The sequence below is a fragment of the Abramis brama genome (assembly GCF_963993115.1).
Source record: "Abramis brama genome assembly, chromosome: 3".
Classification (NCBI taxonomy): domain Eukaryota; kingdom Metazoa; phylum Chordata; class Actinopteri; order Cypriniformes; family Leuciscidae; genus Abramis; species Abramis brama.
In genome coordinates, this window is record NC_139965.1 from 12,429,856 (window position 1) to 12,457,176 (window position 27,321).

Here is a 27,321-nt window from a genome sequence, read left to right on the forward strand (position 1 = left end):
GTGGTTTCTGCTGTTGCACTGTGTTATCAACGCCTGAGTTGTGACTTTTGTGACTGAGTGGGGATTTTTATTCATTACAGTAATAACTCGGACTTTATACCGTTTGTATCTCACAACTCTGAGGAAAAAGGGTCATTTCCTGGTATTCGGTGCCTTTTGGCCATCATAAAATGTAGAAAATCAAACTCAGTTTTTAAAAGAAGTTTTTGTGTAGTCATGATAGGGTGATAAAAAACATTTGAAAAAATATTCTGGTCAAGCTCGGGTAAATAAATGTAACTATTTATGAAACAAAATAAATGAAATAAGATCAAAAATGTCCACCCTGTTAGGGACAGATGTTTTTACTTTTTAAAGTAGCCTAATACATTATTGATACTACAGTAAATGTTCTCGTCACTGAATTATTATGATGTATAATAATATGATTATTAGCCTATATATTTTTTATGATTTTATGATATTTTTTATTAAACTGATAACAGGGTGGACAAATGGTATAAAGAATGGATGGATGGATGATTTCCTGCTCACATACAACCTGTTACAATTTTACTTTCCTTTGAACTGGATTTAGATAGGAAACAATATGTAAAACATTACCAACAAACTTTAAATGCTTCAAGTTTAGACATACATTACTTTTACAATCACTATGTAAACTCTCACTGATATAACAGGGTGGACAATCAGTCCTAAAATTAGCCACTGCATCATGTCTGAGCAGAAACCAGCAGAAGATTTATCAAATAATGAATTGCATTGTCTGTAAAACTGTAATTTTAAAATTGTTATTATTTCTACTAACCTTTTTTCATATTTTCCTTAAAAGGGTGGAAGTAGCCTACCGTCAGATTTGAAAGATAAAACTGGTATAAAAAAAATAGACAGTTTAAATAATCAAGGTTGTTTTCCCTCCAGAGATGTGATGGATGCTTTATGATATGATGTCATTTATTTTTTCCAATATTCATTTAAAGGGAAAGTAATAAAAAATAACAGGGTGGACAATAAATTGAGGGACAATCTAAAATTCTTGATTATAATTGTTAAAATAAATTTAACCATCGTAAATAAATACATACATTAGAGAGAATCATGATATACCCAACTATGTAAAAAAAAAAATGTAATCAAAAGTTATCATGAAAATAGGCTACACAGGCCTGGGGAAATGGGAAAATTGTGATATATGACAGTTCAAAAAGCTGTAAAATGTTTCAGATATTTTTTTTAATCAACTTTAACATTATTAGAGTTCAAATGGTGTTATTTATTACTGACAGGTTCAAAATTGATATTGTAAGATTTTAAGGCAGTAAGATCATGATCTTTACTGGGAACACAAAAGGAATCCGAAAAACCGAGTCCCAGGAATGACCCATTTTTTTACTTTTTTAAAAAACTCGTAATTTTTACTTTTTTAAAAACTCGCAATTTTTGCTTTTTCAGAATTGCAACATATAAAGAAAAAAAGTCAGAATTGTGAGATAAGTCACAGTTACCTTTTTTATTTTTTATTCCGTGACGAAACAAGCTTCCATATTACGCCAATAACGTGAAGTGAATCATTATTTTGTCCTTTATTCATTTTGCATGAATGCCATTCGTCTATCCTTGTCACAGGACGACCCGCACTTGAACACTATTGGCCTGCGCTTATCAGTCCTTGCTAGAATCAACACTAAATTCAACACATTTTCAAATAATTCACTTAATTCAACCCATTTATTCATTCACTTGAACTGTGCATTTTCAACAGCACTATTGTGGTGTAAACTGTGGTTAAAAAGATACTCTGATCTCCTGATATATGGACACCACAAACACACTCTGCCATTTGTCTCCACACCCCAGAGTGAAGTTCTGGGAAAGCTTCTTTCTCTCCTGTCCTTCCTTCACTTTTGTTCCTTCTCTCCCCACTTCCTTTCCTTTACACATCCTTCTCTTCACTCGGTTCACTTAGAAAGATTATATAAAAATGATTATGTTCTATGTCAATACAAGTGAATTAACAGTCATGTTAGGTTTCATTTAAAACGTGTCCCCACATTGGGGGATGTTTTGTCTGAGGATCTAAAGAAATGTCTCAAGAGCCAGATCAACCCGTAATGCTGAATGTCCTCAAGATACTCAGCATTATTTATCTTTTCAGGTCAGGTATACATCCTTTACTCTTTATCTCTGAGCAATTGATGTTATTGTATTGATTATCTTTAAAATGATAATGTAATTGTCATGATGCATTTACCTGACCATTAATAAATTGTTACATTTGGATTTATTCGGATTTACTTATTACACCTCCATTAGATTACATTAAGTCCATAACACCACAATTCTACGACCAGGTTAGGAAACGGACTGAGGTGGAGCAGAGGAGCACACCGACTGAAATATCAGAGATCCGACTAACACATCGGCACAATGTATACTTGTATAATGTATACATAGAAATGTAGAAGCTAATAATGGGTTTTCTGTTTAGAATAGATTTATGCATTTGGCAGATGCTAGTGTTACAGGAATCCGGTTGGGTGTAATTTCAATAAAGAGTTCAATTGATTAATCAAGCATTCACCTAAATTTAAGGATTAACAAACATCTATTGACCTTTTTTATTTTTGGAGTCAGATGAAACAAAGAGGTAATTAAATTAATTTGCCACACTGAAAAGACAGTAACACGCAGTAATCTTTCACCCGCTTATCAGCAACTGTTGTTGGACCGATTGGGCGGGACCTTATAATACTGTTTTTCAACATATGTCTCATGGCAAAATCAAATAAAAATGTGTCATTTAAATAAAATTGCTGAGGTAAGGCTGCACACATTTATTTTACAATATAGAGAATATACAATATACACAATACAATTGCTGTGACACTGTTTTAAAGCACATAACACTTAATAATAACAAATAATAAAATGATTGAGCTTAAATAACATTTCATGTAGTGTACTTGTGTATCCGGATGGATATTCCAGGCATGATTTAGACATGAATCAAGTTCACTATGCTTCCTCCTCGTAGACTATAATGGCACACTCTCTCGTTCACATCCAGATGTTCTCCTGAAAATAAATAATGCAACAATTACTGATTTGCAGGCTCACTCATCAAAACTAAAGTTTTTAAGTTTGGTGCATCAGATCAACCTCAAGAAACAATTGACGAATGCTGTGTTTACCTTCATACACCAGAGTCATTCTCTCTGGTTTCTTCCCTGCCATGTCACAGGCCTCCTTTAGTAAAACAGAGATCTTTTCCTGTGGGAATATGCCCACTTCCATGATCTTCCCAGCACATTTTACTTTGAGGTAGATCTTCTCCACTTTGGCAATCTCATTAGGGTCAGTGAGGGAGATTGGGTAGTGTGATGGGATCTGATGAACTGAAACCACAGAGTAAAACAATGATTTGATATAATGACCTTGAGAACACACACATCAAGATCCCAAAAGGATATTGTGCATCATCAATCAGAGTTCAGTTTAAACAGGTTTGAAGGCCTCTAGTCAAAGAAACATGGCATTGTTAATGTGTAATATGGGACATATTTCTACATGAAACTCAGTCTGTATATGATTGTGAACTTCATCCCAGAGTGCAGACGGACCTGAATGTGAGTTTACGGTGGATTGTGCGGGACTGTTCCCCTCCTGGACCACCGACACCAATGCTTGAGCAGGTTCTGTGACTGGGATGTCATCTGAAAAGAGAAACTTTTTGATTCAGGATTCTGAGGACAACCCTATTTTATTTGCAATAACATAAGACTGATTAATTGTGCACAATAAGACCATGAATTATGAATTCATGTCAACTTTAAGACTGCAGTTAAACTGCTGAGATGGCTGCATTAAACTGTATAAATCCGTGATTACATACTACACATACTGCTAAAAACACAACTAATCTAATCAATTTAATTAAATCTAAGTCTTTAAACTATAAAATAACACCAGTGGAAGAATGGAAATTATGGGCAAAATTATCTTTTTTATTATTAAAGTATATGCACAACTCATATGAATTTGATTCAAATTTAAGCAAAAGCATTTATATCAAAATGGTTTTAAGAAACAAATTCAGTCCAGCGTGTCCAAACCTTTGACTGGTGTTATGCACAAACACAACTAACTGAACATCATGAGCTATAGTGTATGGACTAGATGTGCAGCGTACGTTTGTCTGAACTCTCCGATGGCTTCGTCTGATCAGGGGTTGAACTGCTTCCCCAGAAGACTGCGATGATCTTCTCCCACTTCAAAGCATAATACAAATCAAAGGTTATTTTAAAGTAATGTTTGAATGAAAAGTCTATAGTCTTCAGATTTTTCAGTAATCAATAGGCTTGCACAGAAATGTGAGAATGTGAGAACAAGATTTCAGATTTCCACAGAATTGTAGCTTTCTCTAAATTCTGCACAGGCCTATAACTTGTGCTTCTTTGTTTTAAATACTGTTTACACTGTAAAAAAAACCTGAAAATGACTTTGTCATATTAAAGTGGCAGACTATTAAATAAAAGTCCCAAACTAGCTGTTGGTAATAGTTGGTCATTTGGTATGAGCAATCACAAAATATAACTGAAAAAGTGAAAATAAAGCGACATTTTGGGGTTTGGGGTTACTCTTTACTAGTGCTGGGCGGATCGAGGCTTCGTGGGACACTGAAACAGTGAAGCAAATGTGCCGTATTGTGTCGAGGCTTCGAAACACTCAGGGTTTCTCAGGGTTCAAACAATTTTCAAGGTTTGTTTTGTTTGTTCTATGAATGGCTCAGCTAAACAGACCAATAACAGACTATTAACTACCATTATTAATTTTAATTATACTAATGTCTAATTAAAACGTCTACAAATGTATAAAATTGATCAGAGATCAGGTAAAACCCACAGACAACCCACAGACACTTGTTCATTGATAGGCTAGGCTTATTTATAAAAACAATGTTAGTAAATGGACTTAAACTTCCAAAAACCTGTAGAGTAGCGGTTTGGGTTCAAACATTCAGACACGCAAAGTGAAGCATTCACGTGACTGGAAAGAAAGTGAGGCTTCGTTTTTCGTTAATCACGTGTTTCTCTGAAAACAATACGCGCTCCGACACGATCTTAATGAGAAATTGCGCTGTATACTCGATACGCGCTTTGAAGCTTCAGTGTCATGTAACATCACTATGAGAAACACTGTCCTATACTTTATATTATATTAGGCCTATATTATTTTTTATGACTTTTGTCATTTTATACACTTTTTTTAAAATTGTAATTAAAACCAGTATTTTTAAATGTTACCACCACATAAACCGTATAAACCAAGGTTACCACTTCATTTTGTAAGTAAAATGTTAATATGTGTAGCCTGACCTCTCAGCAACCACTAAATTCTCTCAGCTCTGTTCTACACATTTACCATAGTTAAATCCAATGCAAAGAATCTTGTTTGAGATGAAAATGTAGTCTTACCAGACTTGTGAAATGGCTATAGAACCTGTCCATAGCTGTGTCCCAATGTGAAGGCTGCATCCTTCGAAGGACTGAAGACTTCAAGGATGCAGCCTATGCGTCCTCCGAAGGACGCACCATGTAGCCTCCGTAGGATTTCCTAATTGCGCAGCCAGGTGTTCCCGATTACCGCTCCAGGCGCCAAGCAACGGTGCGAGAGTATGCTCCATCCTGACAATTCATTTGATATGCTATGGAGCCAGAACTGGCTATTGTCATTTTTATGTTTTATATTTTACTGGAGGACATGGTATTAAGGATGTTTCAGGTCATACTTTCGGCTTAGCCGAAGATTAAAATGTTCATTTAGCCTATATCTTACCTTGATGCGATTTTGTAGGCTAGTGTATTCTTTTTATTATGCACATAAATGGACCATGGTAAATATATTTACACAGGTTTTTAACCCCATTTGAATATAAAACCCAGTTGAATATAAAAAGTCCAGTGCGAATGTTACTCCCGCTCGTCATCTGCAGCTGTCAGTCACTGTTGCTAGGCGACAAGAACAATCGTCCGTAGGCTAGACCGGTCCGAGCGCTTCAGATGCGCCCTTTGAAATGGGACGGAGCTGTAGTTAGCAACAATTTGTTAATATTGTGACAATAGGCCTACATTTTGTTACTTTAATTTTCAAAATAACCAGTGGTGGTATGTAAGGAACTACATACTTCGTTAATACTCGAAGTAATTTTCCCACACGGGACAGCAACACTACAAAACTGTTATTTTACAACATGATGCATTGTTTTACATTAAACTACACAAAAGTATATAGTTTAAATGTATCAACCTTGAAAATATTCTGAAGCAAAATGCAACATGCAGTAACAGAAATGCAGAATTCCTTTACTTTTACTCTTGATACCTTAAGTACATTAGAGTATGCAAGATAATGAAAAAAAATAATTAAAAAATTGCTTAACTAAGGTTTAAAATATATGACTAGTAGTTTTTCGCCAATGTGGTATTAGTGGTTATTAAAAGTACTTTAGTGTAATAAAGTATCTCAATATTTATTCCATGAGTCAGCACTGCAAACCTGTTGGTAGACAACTTAGTGGATAGTGAAAATATGCAGTCAAACACTCTGGAGACCATCCCAGATGATGTCCCACCAGCAGGAGGCCTTACCAGGATCTCTATTGTGGAGCCCATCCCGGTCCAGCAGCACACCAGGGTCTCCCACTCAGCTGAATAAAAGTCTACATCATTTTTCTTATTTTATGTACTGTAAATTTAAATGTTTATGTTGAATTTGATATGTTTAACGTATGTTGTAAATATTTGGGGGAAAAAAGGTATAGAAGAATTTGTTTCATGTAGAAATTATAACTATCATTACAAAAATAAACAATGTCCAGAGCAATGAATTCTTCTTTTATTTACACATTTAAAGTTGCATAAAAATAAATAAATGTACAGATTTTTTTTTCCTTTTAAAAAATATAGGTGAAAAAAAAGTTAAACAAGAATATATATATATATATTTCTCAATAATTCTTTCAAGAAGAGAAAACAGCCTGTCCATCCTCTCCAGTGCTCTCCTCGCCTCTGCAGTCCCATGTCTTCTCTAATCAAGTCCAAAAACTCATCCTCTCTGTCTCGCCTTCTTCGTGGTGCTGGTGCTGATGCTGTTGCGGGTGCTGGTGCTGGTGCTGGTCCTGGTCCTGCCTCCTCCTCTTCTTGGGCACCCACTGCTGAACTCGGCCCTGGTCTGTCCTCGGGGATTGAGGCAATGAGGACGGGGTTGGTGCAACGCCTCTGTCCCAACACCTCATCCATGAGGACAAACCAGGGCCAAGTTTCAGCAGTGGGTTTCCCACTCACACCCTCTCCTGTCCCAGGACACGTGCAATCTAAGGCAGAGCAAATTAACCATGGCTTGTTAACAACAACAGCACAATACAACAGCACAATACATTTCAGCAAAGATGTGTGTATTAATTTTCTTATATATATAAAATTATATACCCATATAAAAATGGGTCTGGGGAATGTAACTCCCATACAGGCACAAAATAATATATAAAATATATATTATTTTGCGCCTGTATGGGAGTTACATACCCCAGACCCATTTTTCCCTGAATTGTTCTAAAAAAGCAGAAAAGGGTACTTAACACAGGGGTGCAATCTTAAGTGCATTGTTAACACTGCAAAATATGACACATCAAGACCAATTTAGACCAACATTAAAAACCAAATTTGGGGGTTGGTTGTTTTAGGCTTTAGGGTGAGTGATATTTCTTATAATACACAAGTGAGATAGACAAGTGCAAATATTACAAATAGGTCGTTAAACTAATAACTTTATTACCACAAGTTTTGCCTAAAACTACCTGACAAATGAAGCCGTGCAATGATGACGAAGGAGTTAAGATGAAGTTTATAATAAACTTTAACTGTGGTTTCGCTAGCTATTTGAGTAAATGAAAACATAATAGGCTACTTACATTTAAATGTGAATTTGCTGTCCACCACCGATCTCTAGTCTCGGCCGCCGGCCTGTCGTCAACGGCGCGCAATGACTTATGGGGTAGGATAGGCCGCTAAGTGTCCATTTATGTATCCTTCTTTTCACGGGGAAACGAAGGGCGCATTTGGCGTCGCTTTTGAATCAGGGTAGCCTTCGTCGCGGCGCGGTGACGCAATCGGCCTTCAAATGCGATCTTCTTTCTTCTTCTTCTTTCCAATTTTACGGCGGTTGGCATCCAGCTTTTTGGTGCATTACCGCCCCCCTCTGCTCCGGAATATGGATCAGATAATAGATTTATAATACAGCTTTGTCCATTCTCTTTCCTACACTTACATAACACTCATTCATTCCCATCAAATAAACACTCACACACAAAACAAACTTTAATTATCAATTAAATCCTATTTAAAACTCCCGCCTCCCTTAAAAAAGACATCAATATTCTACTCTGTGTCCCATTTACTGCGCTTAATAACCCTTTTAATGTAATCTCCTGCACCCCAATCTGCCTCAACTTATTCTTCATTACCTGCCTCTGCATTTCATATCTCTTACAACTCATAATTATATGCTCCACTGACTCCTCTTCTCGACATCCCTCACACAACCCTGTCAGGTGCTTCCCTATCATCTTTAGTGTTTTATTCAGCGGACAGTGTCCCAACCTTAACCTCGTCATCACAGCCTCTTCTCTCCTATTCCCACTTCCCACCCTATCCTCTTTAACATTTCTCTGAATTTGGTATAAATGCCTCCCTTTCTCCTCTCTATCCCACTTCTCTTGCCATCTTTTATTTATTTTCTCCCAAATTATGCTTTTAACCTCTGCTTTACTAACATTAACCTGTACTTCTACATTCTCTTTTGTTAGCGCCCTTTTAGCCAGCCTATCTGCCATCTCATTACCTGTAATGCCAACATGTGCTGGCACCCACATAAATTTAACCTGACATCCCATATGACTTAATCTTGTGTTTAATTTAAGTACTTCATACAGGATATCTTGCCGAGCTTTTGAATGGAATGACCTTAAACTTGCCAAGACTGATAAAGAATCAGAGCATATTAAAACCTTTTCCTGTCTTACCTTTTCCACCCTCAAATGCGATCTTCTTCTTCTTGTTTTTTTTACGGCGGATCGCAGACATATATGTGCATTACCGCCACCTATTTTAGAAATGGACCATTGACACTATCCCTACCGACATACAATTCCCTTATTTACCGCACAGAGGCTTCATCGAATTTCATCCGGCGCTGCGTGTTCATCTCCTCCGTCCACTCTCAACCCCCATGACAGATAAAATAAATAAATAAATAAATAAAATACCCTAATTTAAATACGCTTATTTAACCCAGTATTTCCCAAATATTCTACCATTAAATTTATTATACTCCTATCTGACTTTAAAACATTTTGAATTGTTAATTTAACTCCTATATTATTTAATTTCTCCTTCAACTCTTTCCTTTCAACATTATATCTCCTACACTTCATTAATACATGCTCAATTGTTTCACTTACTTCACATACCTCACATAAACCTGTTTGATGCTTACTTATTAAGTGCAGTGTGCTATTCAATCTTGTATGCCCCAATCTTAATCTTGTAATCATATTCTCCTCATACCTACTCCTACCTGATATTCTTCCTTTACCCACTGTTGACTGTATTTGATACATATGTCTACCTTTTATTTCATTATCCCAATATAGCTGCCATTTTTTCATAATATTCTTTTTAATAATTGACTTAATTTCTGACCTACTAAATAAAATCTGTATATCTACTATTTCTCGTTCTATTGCCTTTTTTGCTAATGCATCAGCCTCCTCATTACCTCTCAACCCAATATGTGCTGGAACCCACAAAAACTGTACCTCCAAACTAGCTTGTGTGATTGAATATAATTCTTGAATTATCTCTATTACCATATCCTGTCTTGTTTCTGACTTCATCTCCTTCAAACTTATTAGAGCTGAACTACAATCTGAACAAATTACTGCCTTAGATATTTTAACTTCCCTAATCCACCTTATTGCCATAATTATTGCAAACATCTCTCCAGTATACACCGATAAACAATCTGATATCCTTTTATTCTTATACACTTTAACCTTTGGAATAATGAATGCAGAACCCACATGATCAGTTTTTGAATCTTTTGATGCATCTGTAAAAATGTGCATATATTCCCCATATCTTGACCCAATATACTCCCTTACATTATATACTTCTGTTTCATATGAACCTTCCTTTTGTCTTTTTTCTAATAAACTTAAATCTACTTCTGGTTGGGGATCTACTTCATAACCCATATTGGTACTGGAGATAGAGGAATTATTGGAGCATATCCAACCTCCTCCAGTCTCATTTCTCTCACTAATTTCCCCACACTCCATCCAAAACTATTACACTCTCTCTTCTCATGTTCCCAACTAGGACTCATTACTTTTCTTGTTGGATGATCCTCACTCTGTCCTCTCAAATTTGCCCAATAAGATGCAAAGGCAAATCTGCAAAGGCATTTCACCCATCTCTACCTGAAGAGCTGAAACTGGAGAAGTTGGAAATGCTCCGCAGCAAATTCTTAATGCTTGAGATTGAATTCTTTCTAATTTAATTCAATGAGATTTACTTGCAGAACCATATACAATACAACCATAATCCATTATAGATCTTATCATAGATATATATATAGTTTTTAAAGCCAATCTATCTGCTCCCCATTCCTGACCTGAAATACATCTCATTACATTCACAACTCGCTTACATCGTCCCACCATTTTTTCAATATGCTCTCTCCAATTTAATCTACTATCAAACCAAACCCCTAGAAATCTTACTGTACTTACACGCTCTAATTGTTTTTTGTATAATCCTCCTCATTTTAGTAAAAACTATTATTTTCGTCTTTTCCACTGAAAACTTAAAACCATTTTCCTCTGACCACTTTTCTACTTCATTTAGCGCACATTGCACTTTCTTTATGTTATACTCTATATTCTTTCCTCTAAACCAGATAGCCCCATCATCAGCAAACAATGATTTCCCCATACTTCTATCAATCCTTGAAAAAACATCATTAATCATGATAATAAATAAAAGTGGACTTATTACACTTCCCTGAGGTGTACCATTATCAATTATTCCATTTAAAGATATAGCTCCACCCACCTTTACTCTAATACTTCTTCCAATTAAAAACTCTTTAATCCAATTATACATTTTTCCTTTTATACTCATCTTCTGTAACTTTATTAGCAACCCCTCTTTCCACAGCATATCATAGGCCTTCTCTATATCAAAGAAAACAGCAATGACACTTTCCTTATTTATAAATGCCTTTCTTACTTCATCTTCTAAAGATATTATTGGATCCGTTGTCCCTCTACCACACCTAAACCCACTTTGATAAGAAGAAAACCAGTTCATTTTTTCCAAATGATAAGTTAATCTATCGGTTATCATTCTCTCCATAACCTTACATAAATGAGAAGTTAAAGCTATTGGACGATAATTATTTGGATTATTTGGATCTTTCCCAGGCTTTCTAATAGGTATAATTAATGCTTCTTTCCAACTTTGAGGAATTATACCTTCCATCCATATTCTATTATAAAATGTTAAAATCACTTCCATAGATATTTCACTAAAATGCTTCATCATACAATAACTAATTCCATCCACTCCTGGGGTAGATTGTTTCATTCTTCTTACTGTATTCTTTAACTCACTCATAGAAAATGATACATCTAACAAATTATCTTCAGCCTCGTTTTTCTTCTTTAAATCAGGATATTCCTTCATCACACCCTCTCTCATTTCCTTACTCTGTTCAGTCAAATTTTCTGAACTATTTACTTTTACAAATGCCTTTAAAAACATTTCCACTTTTTCTCCATCTTCCACAGCTATTTCTCCCTCCATATTTAAAACTGGATACCCATTACTCTTTTGAATCCCTTTCATTTTCTTAATAATGCCCCATACCTCCTCTACTGGTGTATTCTTCCCTATTTCATCACAATAATCCATCCAATACTCTTTCCTTACTGTCTTCCTTACCTCAGCTTGTGCTTTTTTATACTCTATTAAATCTTGAAAATTATGTGTTTTCTTAACTATCCTAAATGCTTTCCTTTTCCTTCTTATTACACTTGTACATTCTTCATTCCACCACGGAACTATTTTATTCTTCCTACCTCCTTTCACCTTTGGTATATATTTATTTGCTGCTACTTGAATGGCACAAACAATATCATCACTAATCATTTCTACAGATCTATCTGAATCTATTATAATATTCTTTAATCCCTCTTCACTCAGACTCATGAATTCTTCCCAATTCGCTTTATCAAACCTCCATCTACCGATATTTCCTTGACTCACCTTACTTCCTCTCACATTTACACTAACAGATATCATTATTGGATAATGATCACTCCCAATAGTATCTTGTCGCAATATTTCCCACTCGGCACTCCCTGCAATTGAATCAGACACCACTGTTAGATCTAGCACAGACTCTATACCTGTAGCCACATCTACTCTTGTATTACCCCCATCATTCAGACACACCAAATTCCTCCGATCTATCAAATCTTCCACTACCATTCCATTATAATCTGTCACTAAACCTCCCCATAACATACTCTGTGCATTAAAATCCCCACACCAAATCACCCTATCTTCATTTAGACCCTCTACTTGTTCTAACTCACTCAACACTAATTTCTTACAAGGATTATAAAAGTTTATTATTACATACTTTATTCCATTCACCCATACCTCCACTACAACATACTCTTGTGTTACACCTTTACCTAATGTTCTATATCGCATACCTTCCTTAATCAACTCAAATGCGATCTTCCAAGGATGCAGCCTTTGAATTGGGACGTCCTTCGTAGCGCCGCTGTGACGCAATCGGCCTTCAAACACGGCCTTCGAACGACGCAGCCTTCACTTTGGGACACAGCTATTGTCTTCTTCAACAGTCTCCACATTTTTTTTGCAATGTCACTGCTGGCTGAAACTCACCTGTATACCCTTTACTGCAACTTGCTTTCACTTTCTTTCAGCCCCCAGCTTCCAATAATACCCTAGGATCGTGCATAACTTATTTGAATTTGTATTATAAATGCAGATTATACCTTTAAATGAAATATTTTAAAGGAATAATTTACCAATATGATTTCATTTATTTTAGTGTATAAAAAGGATCACATATCTTTTCCATATAATCAGTTTATAGTGACCACCACATCATAAAAACTAAAAAGAGTTTGCATATGTTTTTACAGTTTCATAAAGTGAAATTATTATGTAGAGGTGTATTTAAGTATTCCAGTTACTTTTATATATATATATTTTTTTATTTATATATATATATATATATATATATATATATATATATATATATATATATATTATTATTATTATTTTTATTTTTATTTTTATTTTTTATATATATATATATCCTCAAAAAACAAAATTATTCTGCTTCTGGCTTTTCCCCGTACTTTCACATGCTTCTTGTAGCAAAACTGAGAATCTTTCCAGTGGGATTATATCAACCTTCATGTTTTCCATGATATTACATTGAATTTTTCTTGGCAACATCTATCTTTTCATATTTAGAGGATCGTTTTGTCCAAAAATGTGTTGTGTCCCACTGTAGACATAGAAATAGAGGAATTGAAACAGTTTTAAATGTCTACTCAGTTTTATGTTTTCAAAATTAATCTATTAAACCTGAAGTTTTCAAACTGGAAGGCCTTGAGAATGTTAATATTTCTATGGACATTAAAATTGTTTATACTGACATTTCGTCACCATGATAAAGGCCCGAATTCAGTTTGGTATATCAATAAGGCGATTGGTGATATACGGACATGTCAGTGCCAGTGACGCAGTATTAAAACAAAACTAAAAGAGAAAAATGTACACATTCAAAACAATACTGTTTACTTGACCTGTTAGGAATTCACCTCACTTTTATGACATCTTCTCAGCTTTTACTTTCACTTCATTTTGAATTTGTTTGTCAAGTTCATTACACTGTGGGATTACAAATTTAAGAATCTGTTTAAGATCTGCTGATCGTATGTCCTTACATAACATGACATGAAAAACTAAGAGTACATTGAATTTAGCATTTAAAGGGGGGTTGATTATGAATTCACTTTTTTAACTTTAGTTAGTGTGTAATGTTGCTGTCTGAGCATAAACAACATCTGCAAAGTTACAACGCTCAAAGTTCAAAGCAAAGGGAGATATTTGCTTTTAAAGAAATTGTTTTTTAAGGACTACAACAAACGGCTGGCAGGGACTACAGGACATTCCTCACGGGTTAGTGACATCACCAACCCTAGAATTTACATAAACCCCGTCAATGAAGAGTTCAATTGATTAATCAAACATTCACCTAAATTTAATGATTAACAAACATCTATTGACCATTTTTTATTTTTGGAGTCAGATGAAACAAAGAGGTAATTAAATTAATTTGCCACACTGAAAAGACAGTAACCCGCTTATCAGCAACTGTTGTTGGACCGATTGGGCGGGGCCTTACAATACTGTTTTCAACATATGTCTCATGGCAAAATCAAATAAAAATTTGTCATTTAAATAAAATTGCTGAGGTAAAAGGTTGCACACATTTATTTTACAATATAGAGAATATACAATATACACAGCAAAACAATACTTTTTACAGTTAACCATTACAATGACACTGTTTTAAAGCACATAACACTTAATAATAACAAAATAATAAAATGATTGAGCTTAAGTAACATTTCATGTAGTGTACTTGTGTATCCGGATGGATATTCCAGGCATGATTTAGACATGAATCAAGTTCACTATGCTTCCTCCTCGTAGACTATAATGGCACACTCTCTCGTTCACATCCAGATGTTCTCCTGAAAATAAATAATGCAACAATTACTGATTTGCAGGCTCACTCATCAAAACTAAAGTTTTTAAGTTTGGTGCATCAGATCAGCCTCAAGAAACAATTGACGAATGCTGTGTTTACCTTCATACACCAGAGTCATTCTCTCTGGTTTCTTCCCTGCCATGTCACAGGCCTCCTTTAGTAAAACAGAGATCATTTCCTGTGGGAATATGCCCACTTCCATGATCTTCCCAGCACATTTTACTTTGAGGTAGATCTTCTCCACTTTGGCAATCTCATCAGGGTCAGTGAGGGAGTTTGGGTAGTGTGATGGGATCTGATGACCTGAAACCACAGAGTAAAACAATGATTTGATATAATGACCTTGAGAACACACACATCAAGATCCCAAAAGGATATTGTGCATCATAAATCAGAGTTCAGTTCAAACAGGTTTGAAGGCCTCTAGTCAAAGAAACATGGCATTGTTAATGTGTAATATGGGACATATTTCTACGTGAAACTCAGTCTGTATATGATTGTGAACTTCAGTGCAGACGGACCTGAATGTGAGTTTACGGTGGATTGTGCGGGACTGTTCCCCTCCTGGACCACCGACACCGATGCTTGAGCAGGTTCTGTGACTGGGATGTCATCTGAAAAGAGAAACTTTTTGATTCAGGATTCTGAGGACAACCCTATTTTATTTGGAATAAAATAAGACTGATTAATTGCACAATAAGACCATGAATTATGAATTCATGTCAACTTTAAGACTGCAGTTAAACTGCTGAGATGGCTGCATTAAACTGTATAAATCCGTGATTACATACTACACATACTGCTAAAAACACAACTAATCTAATCAATTTAGTTAAATCTAAGTCTTTAAACTATAAAATAACACCAGTGGAAGAATGTGAATTATGGGCAAAATTATCTTTTTTATTATTAAAATATATGCACAACTCATATGAATTCTATTAAAAACTAAGCAAAAGCATTTATATCAAAATGGTTTTAAGAAACAAATTCAGTCCAGCGTGTCCAAACCTTTGACTGGTGTTATGCACAAACACAACTAACTGAACATCATGAGCTATAGTGTATAGATGTGCAGCGTACGTTTGTCTGAACTCTCCGATGGCTTCGTCTGATCAGGGGTTGAACTGCTTCCCCACCAGAAGACTGCGATGATCTTCTCCCACTTCAAAGCATAATACAAATCAAAGGTTATTTTAAAGTAATGTTAGAATGAAAAGTCTATAGTCTTCAGATTTTTCAGTAATCAATAGGCTTGCACAGAAATGTGAGAATGTGAGAACAAGATTTCAGATTTCCACAGAGTTGTAGTATTATTCACTAAATTCTCACAAATTCTACACATGCCCACAACTTCTTTGCTTCTTTGTTTTAATAATACGGTTTATACTCTAAAAAAGTGAAAATGACATTTGTTGTCATATTACATTGACTATTAAATAACAGTACAATAAAGTTGGTCATTTGGTATTAGCCACCACAATATATAACACAAAGTGAAAATAAAGCGACATTTTGGGGTTATTATGGAAACAAAAGTTACCATGGTGAATATACAACATGAACTGTTAATGAAACAACTGCTCTGCTGATGAATATTATAAACATGCCTGCATACAAATCATTGGAACTTTTTGGTAATTTCATGACTAACTAATTGTAAAAACAATTATTGCATCACAATAAGTGTATTGTGATTGTCAAAACATTTTAGTAACTAAACTGAATTTTATTAGGTTTAGTGACAACATGTTACAATGTTTACATGGTTCAATTTCTGGTAAGCTGCGCTTTTTTATTATTTCAATTCAATTATTGTGATTTGATTTAATATTGACTCATTTGGATAAATATTAGGTAGGCTACACAAGATAGGCATTCATTTTTCTCAAGAAAAAAACAACTCACCTAATGCTGTAAACATACAGAGAGCCCTATCAGCTGGCAGTATAAGGTTAAAAATAACACAAATTAAATATAATGCAATATAGTACACATATTTAGCAAAATACTGTCTATAGCTCTTTTTTTCTAGCCAACTAACGTGCTATAGCCTATATTATGGTCATTAAATGGCTTTCCTGAGGTAAATGTTATGTGACATAATTGTTCTCCAGCTGTTTTATTGACCCCTTTGTTTGATTGATTGGTCGATATTATGTATGAGAAATATACATTTCGGTAAGTTGTACTGTATCTTTCAACAGTGTTCATTCGTGTTTTAATGTTATTTACTATCAGCTAGAGATGATCGGTTCACGTGCCGCTAGGGATCTGTCGCGTCACATTTACAAGCGCCAAAACGGTATTTATTGTCTGAATTTCTTAATGAAAGTGACAGAATCTGAGAGCTCCGATTTTTTTTTTATATCATAAGTTACCTGCTCTCTGTCTAGTCTGTCGGTCTCCGTGTCCTCTTTGCTTCGCGACTTTTCTGTGCGTGAGAAAATGGATGTGTGGTGAGAGCGTGTGAAAAGTGTCAGTTGCGTGAGTCTCACGGTGAATGCGTGAGAGTTGGCAGCTATGCTTTAGAAGTGTGACACTGAAACAGTTGAAGCAAATGTGTCGTATTGTGTCGAGGCTTCGAAACACTCAGGGTTTTTCAGGGTTCAAACAATAATCAGGGTTTGTTTTGTTTATGAATGGCTCAGCTAAACAGGCCAATAAGAGACCAGTTCTCCCAAAAATTCTATCATTTAGGCTACTCACCCTCAAGTTGTTTCAATCCTGTATTGTATACATTTCTTTGTTCTGCTGAAAACGAAGATATTTTGAAGAATGATAACCAAACGAGTCACATTGACTTCCATAGTATAAAAAAAAAAAAAAAAAAACTATGCATGTCAATGGTGCCCCACAACTGTTAGGTTACAAACATTCTTCAAAATATCTTCCTTTGTCCAGTAAATGATGACAGAATTTTAGTTTTTGGGTGAACTATCCCTTTAAACTGGGTCTGACAAAAGCTTTCACGCACGTCTTTCAAAAAAAAAAAAATTTGGCGAAGCCTCATGAAGCAGTGAGGCCTATGGCTCTGAGTGAGGCTTTCCCTTGATTGTTCCGGGAAAAGATTCGAAGCATCAAGAGTGTCGAAAACAGCGCCATCTTGTGGCAGGTAAAATTTATAGCAGGCATAAACCCGAGTGCGCAGAGCCGTTGTTTCATCTATTAAAGGAATAGTTCACTTTAAAATGAAAATTCTGTCATCATATACTCACCCTCATGTTGTTTCAAACCTGTATGAATTTCTTTCTTCTGCTGAACACAAAGGAAGATATTTAGAAGAATGTCAGTAACCAGACAGTTTCTGGGTCCCATTGACTTCCATAGTATATTTTTTCCTACTATGGAAGTCAATGGGACCCAGAAACTGTCTGGTTACTGACATTATTCTAAATATCTTCCTTTCTGTTCAGCAGAAGAAAAAAATTCATACAGGTTTGAAACAACATGAGGGTGATGACAGAATTTTCATTTTAAAGTGAACTATTCCTTTAAGCACAAATAAAAGCCTGACAACGCTAAATGTTCAGTTTTCTGATAATATAATTAGCATATTAAAGTGAGGCAATAAATATAATGTAACAATTATATTAATAGCCTACTAATTATAAAAATACCAAAAGAGTTGCTCGATGAAATTAAATGGTGGTCTACAGTTATTAATTTATGGCTTCTATGCTGTTTATATGGCAGAATATATGAGCATGTAAGACATAGGCTATAGGCTTATTTATAAAAACAATGTTAGTAAATGGACTTAAAGTTCCAAAAACCTGTAGAGTAGTGGTTTGGGTTCAAACATCCCGACACGCAAAGTGAAACATTCACGTGACTGGAAAGAAAGTGAGGCTTCGTTTTTCGTTAATCACGTGTTTCTCTGAAAACAATACACGCTCCGACACGATCTTAATGAGAAATTGCGCTGTAGGCTATAGCTACTCGATACGCGCTTTGAAGCTTCAGTGTCATAACATCACTATGAGAAACACTGTCCTATACTTTATATTATATTAGGCTATATTTTTTTTTATGACTTTTGTCATTTTATACACTTTTTTTAAAATTGTAATTAATAGTATTTTTAAATGTTACCACCACATAAACCGTATAACAAGGTTACCACTTCATTTTGTAAGTAAAATGTTAACATGTGTAGCTATTCTGATAATGCTCTCAGCTACCACTAAATTCTCTCAGCTCTGTTCTACACATTTACCATAGTTAAATCCAATGCAAAGAATCTTGTTTGAGATGAAAATGTAGTCTTACCAGACTCGTGATATAGCTGTAGATGTCCATGTCTTCTTCAACAGTCTCCACACCTGTAGCAATGTCACTGCTGGCTGAAACTCACCTGTATACCCTTCACTGCAACTTGCTTTCACTTTCTTTCAGCCCCCAGCTTCCAATAATACCCTAGGATCCTGCATAACTTATTTGAATTTGTATTATGAATGCAGATTATTCCTTTAAATTAAATATTTTAAAGGAATAGTTTACCCAATATGATTTCATTTATTTTAGTGTATAAAAAGGATCACATATCTTTTCCAATAAATCAGTTTATAGTGACCACCACATCATAAAAACTGAGTTTGCACGTTTTTACAGTTTCATAAAGTGCAATTATTATGAAGAGGTGTATTTAAGTATTTCAGTTACTTTTATATATATACTTTTTTTATTTATATATATATATATATATATATATATATATATATATATATATATATATATATATATAGTCACGGTGTGGGTTTTGTCTTGTCTGTCACGTGATTCCCTGTTTGTCATGTGATCCTGCCATGTGTCTTGTCATTTTGTTAATTGTTTGCTCATTGTCTACAGGTGTCTCGGATTTACCACGCCCCCTTGTTATCTTGTTTAGCTTGTCTGCTTGTGTATTTATACCTCTGTGTTTCAGTTGTGGTTTGTTGGTCGTTGAAGTTGTTTGCTGTTCTTTGTAACTGTTCCTGAGTTCCTTGTTCTGAGTTCTGTTGTTTTCACCCTGTTTGTTTTCATTAAATTTAGTACTTGCATTTGGATTCTCTCCGCTTTATTCCTGCCTCATCGTCACATATCCTCAAACAAAATTATTCTGCTTTTGGCTTTTCCCCGTACTTTCACATGCTTCTTGTAGCAAAACTGAGAATCTTTCCAGTGGGATTATATCAACCTTCATGTTTTCCATGATATTACATTGAATTTTTCTTGGCAACATCTATCTTTTCATATTTAGAGGATCGTTTTGTCCAAAAATGTGTTGTGTCCCACTGTAGACATAGAAATAGAGGAATTGAAACAGTTTTAGTTTGAATGTCTACTCAGTTTTATGTTTTCAAAATTAATCTATTAAACCTGAAGTTTTCAAACTGGAAGGCCTTGAGAATGTTAATATTTCTATGGACATTAAAATTGTTTATACTGACATTTCGTCACCATGATAAAGGCCCGAATTCAGTTTGGTATATCAATAAGGCGATTGGTGATATACGGACATGTCAGTGCCAGTGACGCAGTATTAAAACAAAACTAAAAGAGAAAAATGTACATCTTCAAAACAATACTGTTTACTTGACCTGTTAGGAATTCACCTCACTTTTATGACATCTTCTCAGCTTTTACTTTCACTTCATTTTGAATTTGTTTGTCAAGTTCATTACACTGTGGGATTACAAATATAAGAATCTGTTTAAGATCTGCTGATCGTATGTCCTTACATAACATGACATGAAAAACTAAGAGTACATTGAATTTAGCATTTAAAGGGGGGTTGATTATGAATTAACTTTTTTAACTTTAGTTAGTGTGTAATGTTGCTGTCTGAGCATAAACAACATCTGCAAAGTTACAACGCTCAAAGTTCAAAGCAAAGGGAGATATTTGCTTTTAAAGAAATTGTTTTTTAAGGACTACAACAAACGGCTGGCAGGGACTACAGGACATTCCTCACGGGTTAGTGACATCACCAACCCTAAAATTTACATAAACCCCGTCAATGAAGAGTTCAATTGATTAATCAAACATTCACCTAAATTTAATGATTAACAAACATCTATTGACCATTTTTTATTTTTGGAGTCAGATGAAACAAAGAGGTAATTAAATTAATTTGCCACACTGAAAAGACAGTAACACGCAGTAATCTTTCACCCGCTTATCAGAAACTGTTGTTGGACCATTTGGGCGGGGCCTTATAATACTGTTTTCAACATATGTCTCATGGCCAAATCAAATAAAAATTTGTCATTTAAATAAAATTGCTGAGGTAAAAGGTTGCACACATTTATTTTACAATATAGAGAATATACAATATACACAGCAAAACAATACTTTTTACAGTTAACCATTACAATGACACTGTTTTAAAGCACATAACACTTAATAATAACAAAATAATAAAATGATTGAGCTTAAGTAACATTTCATGTAGTGTACTTGTGTATCCGGATGGATATTCCAGGCATGATTTAGACATGAATCAAGTTCACTATGCTTCCTCCTCCTAGACTATAATGGCACACTTTCTCGTTCACATCCAGATGTTCTCCTGAAAATAAATAATGCAACAATTACTGATTTGCAGGCTCACTCATCAAAACTAAAGTTTTTAAGTTTGGTGCATCAGATCAACCTCAAGAAACAATTGACGAATGCTGTGTTTACCTTCATAAACCAGAGTCATTCTCTCTGGTTTCTTCCCTGCCATGTCACAGGCCTCCTTTAGTAAAACAGAGATCATTTCCTGTGGGAATATGCCCACTTCCATGATCTTCCCAGCACATTTTACTTTGAGGTAGATCTTCTCCACTTCGGCAATCTCATTAGTGTCAGTGAGGGAGTTTGGGAAGTACTGTGATGGGATCTGATGAACTGAAACCACAGAGTAAAACAATGATTTGATATAATGACCTTGAGAACACATACATCAAGATCCCAAAAGGATATTGTGCATCATAAATCAGAGTTCAGTTCAAACAGGTTTGAAGGCCTCTAGTCAAAGAAACATGGCATTGTTAATGTGTAATATGGGACATATTTCTACGTGAAACTCAGTCTGTATATGATTGTGAACTTCATCCCAGAGTGCAGACGGACCTGAATGTGAGTTTACGGTGGATTGTGCGGGACTGTTCCCCTCCTGGACCACCGACACCAATGCTTGAGCAGGTTCTGTGACTGGGATGTCATCTGAAAAGAGAAACTTTTTGATTCAGGATTCTGAGGACAACCCTATTTTATTTGGAATAACATAAGACTGATTAATTGTGCACAATAAGACCATGAATTATGAATTCATGTCAACTTTAAGACTGCAGTTAAACTGCTGAGATGGCTGCATTAAACTGTATAAATCCGTGATTACATACTACACATACTGCTAAAAACACAACTAATCTAATCAATTTGATTAAATCTAAGTCTTTAAACTACAAAATAACACCAGTGGAAGAATGGGAATTATGGGCAAAATTGTCTTTTTTATTATTAAAGTATTTGCGCACAACTCATATGAATTTGATACAAATTTAAGCAAAAGCATTTATATCAAAATGGTTTTAAGAAACAAATTCAGTCCAGCGTGTCCAAACCTTTGACTGGTGTTATGCACAAACACAACTAACTGAACATCATGAGCTATAGTGTATGGACTAGATGTGCAGCGTACGTTTGTCTGAACTCTCCGATGGCTTCGTCTGATCAGGGGTTGAACTGCTTCCCCAGAAGACTGCGATGATCTTCTCCCACTTCAAAGCATAATACAAATCAAAGGTTATTTTAAAGTAAAGTAATGTTAGAATGAAAAGTCTATAGTCTTCTGATTTTTCAGTAATTAATAGGCTTGCACAGAAATGTGAGAACAAGATTTCAGATTTCCACAGAATTGTAGTATTATTTATTCACTAAATTTTCACAAATTCTACACATGCCCACAACTTCTTTGCTTCTTTGTTTTAATAATAGGCTATACGGTTTATAATGTAAAAAAGTGAAAATCACATTTTGTTGTCATATTACATTGGCTATTAAATAACAGTACAATAAAGTTGGTCATTTGGTATTAGCCACCACAATATATAACACAAAGTGAATGTGGGAGGAGACTGGCCAGCAATCAGTTTCAGGTGTAGGTGGTTAGTTCTATCATTAAGATCGCATAAAGGGTTCTTACAGCAACAGGTGGTGGTTTTTCTGCAGTTCTGGCGTGTGTTTGTTGTGCTCAACGTGCAGCCTCTGTACCCTTTCATAGGTATGTTTTTAGTTGTTTGGGTTGTTTGCGTGAAGTTTCCAACTGCTCCTTGATGGTGCAATTCCATCTTTATTTTCTTCTTTTAGGCTGATTATTTAAGAGGTTTTATTCTCTGTCTGGGAAATGAGGCAGACAAACATTTATTGCTGCGGTACCTTCTATGGGCTGATGGCCGTGTTGGAATGCTGAGTAACGGTAAACGCAGTATATACACTTTAAGACCGATTATTTATGAGTTTGATGCAATTAATATACAAATGTACTTGATGTTGTGGTAATCTTTTCTCTTGTTTTATAGTACCTTTTATCAATCATGTTTGGGGATTGAGAGCTGAGATTGGGTAACTGTGTTGCAGTTGTTCTTTTGCTAAAGTAGGTTATGTTTTGTTTTGTTGTTTTAAATTGTGGGCTGCATTGATTTGTATTAACATGCATGTTTCTTTATTGTTAAAGGGGCAGACCAGCCACTGTTTCTTGTATATTTTAGATTTATATTGTGGTTTGTTATTGTTATTTGATATTGATTTTGATCTTAAATGTTATTTGTCATTTGCTTTGTTTTCTTTGGTACTGCTCTCCTTTTTTGTGTGTTCCAGTGGTCAGAGACTTTGTACAGGGCCGGGCCTGCATCTACACTAAACCTCCTTCGGTGTAGGTGATTTGGGTGGTGTGACACTGCTGTGTGGTGTGTACTGGAGGTTGGCACTGAAATAGTGACTTAAAGGTTACTACTTATTTGCGGTGTATGCTGTGGGGTTTCTTCTGTCTTCTTCTGTCTCTTACAGGTGGTAGGAGGTCCACAAGAGCAGGTCCGACCCTCTTGCAGTCTTGAGGAGAGCTAATTCCAACTTCTGTGAATGTTATCTACAGTTTTTAACATTTGATGGTTCTATTGGAACAATAAAATTGTTACCTTTTTACAAACTACATTTGTTGTCCATAATCCGTATTTTGTGACCCCTAGAGGGCTCCTCCTGCCTTAAATAAGGAGGTGGCGTAGTCAGCTTATATTCCCTACACTACATGAAAATAAAGCAACATTTTGGTTCTGTGGAAACAAAAGTTACCATGGTGAATATAGGCTACAACATGAACTGTTAATGAAACAACTGCTCTGCTGATGAATATTATAAACATGCCTTCATACAAATCATTGGTACTTTTTTGATAAGTTCATGACTTACTAATGACAACATAACTACGACGTTGCATGCTTTTTTGCGGTTTGTTTACAATGAAGACATATAGCGCGCGCCGCCGCACATGCGCATGCAATTAAAGAGCACAACCTAATAACCACAACGGCTGACAGGACTTTTAATTTCGTAAGTAGTTACGAAAATAACTAAAGAATAATGACACAGACCTTCCTAACCCTGATACTGATACTGAATCAAGACAGCACGTTTCTCTCAGGCACTCTTTAGAAGTGCTGGGCGGATCGAGGCTTCGTGGGACACTGAAACAGTGAAGCAAATGTGCCGTATTGTGTCGAGGCTTCGAAACACTCAGGGTTTCTCAGAGTTCAAACAAGCAATTTTCAGGGTTTGTTTTGTTTGTTCTATGAATGGCTCAGCTAAACAGGCCAATAAAAGACCAATTCACCCAAAAATGCTATCATGTACTGCGTTATCAATGATTGCAAGTAACCAAACGACTCCCATTCCATAGTATGAAAAAAAAAACAAAAAAAACTATGGATGTTATGGTGCCCCACAACTGTTAGGTTACAAACATTCTTCAAAATATCTTCATTTGTCCAGGTTTGGAACAACTTGAGGGTGAGTAAATGATGACAGGATTTTAGTTTTTGGGTGAACTGTCCCTTTAAACTGGGTCTGACAAAAGCTTTCACGCAAGTCGAGATGGTCCTCACTGCAGAACATGAGATTTAGATCCAACTCCTCCCACCTTACATATACCTAAACCTACCCATCTCCACCCCCTGATCCCTAAACCCACCCCTAAACCTACCCATCTCCACCCCTTAATCCCTAAACCCACCAATCTCCACCCCTTATATCTGGATCCAACTCCGCCCCCCGGATCTCATGTACTGCATTGAGGTGCTACTGCGCAAGTCCTTCACAATAAAAGTCTCCCATCAGAAAAACAGAATTACGTTTGTTGTCGTTTCTTTGACTGAAACTCCGCTACCCACCACTTGAGAAACACTGTCATATACTTTATATTATATTAAATTATTTTTTTATGACTTTTGTCATATGTCACACTTTTTTTTTAAACTGTAATGTAAACGGGTCTTTTTAAATGATACCACCAAATAACCCGTATAAAACAAGGTTACCACTTCCTTTTATAAGTCAAATGTTAATATGTGTAGCTATTCTGATAATGCTCTCAGCTACCACTAAATTCTCTCAGCTCTGTTCTACACATTTTACCATAGTTAAATCCAATGCAAAGAATCTTGTTTGAGATGGAAATGTAGTCTTACCAGATTAGTGATATAGCTGTAGATGTCCATTCTTCAAAAGCATCCACACTTGAAGCAATCTCACACTGCTGAAACTATATATAGGCTATCGCTGCAATCTACTTTCTCTTTCTTTCAGCCCAACCCTTAGAAATACCCTAAGATTCTGCAAACCTTCTTTGAATTTGTATTATGTATGCAGATTATTCCTTTAAATTAAATGCCCTAAAGCAATAGTTTACCCAATATGATTTCATTTATTTTAGTGTATAAAAAGGATCACATATCTTTTCCATAAAATAAGTTTATAGTGACCACCACATCATCCATACTCTAAAAAGAGTTTGCACATGTTTTTACAGTTTCATAAAGTGAAATCATTATGTAGAGGTGTATTTATTTAAGTATTCAAGATAACCTTTTATATAATGTTCATGTTTTCCATGATATATGGAATGTATGGATATATGTTTTCCATGATTTTCATATTTAGAGGATGTTGTTGTCCAAAAATGTGTTGTGTTCCACTGTAGAGTGCCTGAAATAGGAGGATTTGAAACAGTTTTAGTGTGAATGTCTTCACAGTTTTATATTAATATAAAATAATCGATTAAACCTGAAGTTTTCAAACTGGAAGACCTTGAGTATGTTAACATTTCTATGGACATTAATTTTTTTTTTTACAATTTTTCAATTTGGTATATCATTAAGGCGATTGGTGATATACGGAGATGTCAGTGCCAGTGACGCAGTAGCCTATTAAAAAAAAAACGAAACAAAAAACATTTACACCTTCAAAACAATACTGTTTACTTGACCTGTTTGGAATTCACCTCACTTTCACCTAACATCATCTCAGGTTTTACTTTCACTTTGAATTTGTTTGTGAAGTTCATTACATCACACTAGTGTATTGTCGAGGGAGAACCTGCAGTGGGGATTTCTTCAAGAAAGCAAGGGGAGCTTGGCTTCCCCTATAATGTCAAAAAATGAATGGTCAAATATGTACTATTGTGTAACATTTTATTGACTAAAATGCATTAGAAAACATTCATCTCAGTTACATATACAGATTCAGTAACATATAGCAGGTCGGCTAACTCGATTTCCTTCTCATACATTCCCGTAGCGTCACAGTGCATTTCCCTGTTGAAGCCCAGCGTCCCTTGACTTCAATGGGGCTTCTCTGAACAGTTTTTTTCAGTGCTTCGGAACTAGACAGTCATTGGATAAATGCTGTGATTATGTCCCGCCTGCGGACGCTCAGTGTCTCTGGGGGTGAATGAGGAGTGGGCTGGCCTGGACTCCGGGCTTCTGCGTGATGATTGGAGGGTCTGTCGAAAGGCTGTGTCTCCTTTTGATTGACAGCGATTTTCAAAAGTCGCTGATGCTGAAGCTGTTCGAGCTCAGTCCCATCGCGGATTTTTCAAGTGTAGTAGAAAGACAAACTGCTGCAACCTCTTCCTTGGTATTTGCTTATCGAAATTGCTAGCCAATTTTCATAATACATTTCATACAATTATACCTTTATTATATTAGTACTTATTATATTTTTTATATTATTGTTAGTAATAATAAAAAAAAATATTAAAATAATTTAAAAATATAATATTAGTAGTAGTATTATAATACTTTATTATATTATTATATTATTATTTATACCTTTATTATATTATTACACTTATAC

The 27,321-nt window shown here is 35.4% G+C and overlaps 1 protein-coding gene and 1 long non-coding RNA gene across 8 annotated transcripts; both read right to left on the reverse strand.

The window, feature by feature from the left end:
* Positions 1-2,887: 2,887 nt before the first annotated feature.
* LOC311078880 (uncharacterized protein) lies at positions 2,888-25,763 on the reverse strand. Of its 6 annotated transcripts, none has more exons than XM_084107930.1 (5): positions 25,656-25,746; positions 16,027-16,108; positions 3,621-3,713; positions 3,192-3,395; positions 2,888-3,075 (listed from the first exon to the last, which is right to left on the reverse strand). In XM_084107930.1, the coding sequence occupies exons 1-5, from the start codon at positions 25,683-25,685 to the stop codon at positions 2,996-2,998; spliced, it is 489 nt and encodes a 162-aa protein (XP_083964056.1). In that variant the 5' UTR covers positions 25,686-25,746; the 3' UTR covers positions 2,888-2,995. The 6 variants fall into 6 exon arrangements, 4 of the variants coding, with proteins under 4 accessions (XP_083964056.1, XP_083964057.1, XP_083964058.1 ...); XM_084107931.1 differs by lacking the exons at positions 2,888-3,075; positions 3,192-3,395; positions 3,621-3,713 and adding exons at positions 14,646-14,926; positions 15,043-15,246; positions 15,465-15,557; XM_084107932.1 differs by lacking the exons at positions 2,888-3,075; positions 3,192-3,395; positions 3,621-3,713; positions 25,656-25,746 and adding exons at positions 14,646-14,926; positions 15,043-15,246; positions 15,465-15,557; positions 19,216-19,306.
* Positions 6,873-9,226, reverse strand: LOC311079755. Of its 2 annotated transcripts, XR_014605453.1 has the most exons (3): positions 9,080-9,226; positions 7,970-8,256; positions 6,873-7,372 (listed from the first exon to the last, which is right to left on the reverse strand). It is a non-coding gene; the product is annotated as an uncharacterized lncRNA (long non-coding RNA). The 2 variants fall into 2 exon arrangements; XR_014605454.1 differs by lacking the exon at positions 9,080-9,226 and having other exon boundaries at positions 7,970-9,073.
* Positions 25,764-27,321: the final 1,558 nt, after the last annotated feature.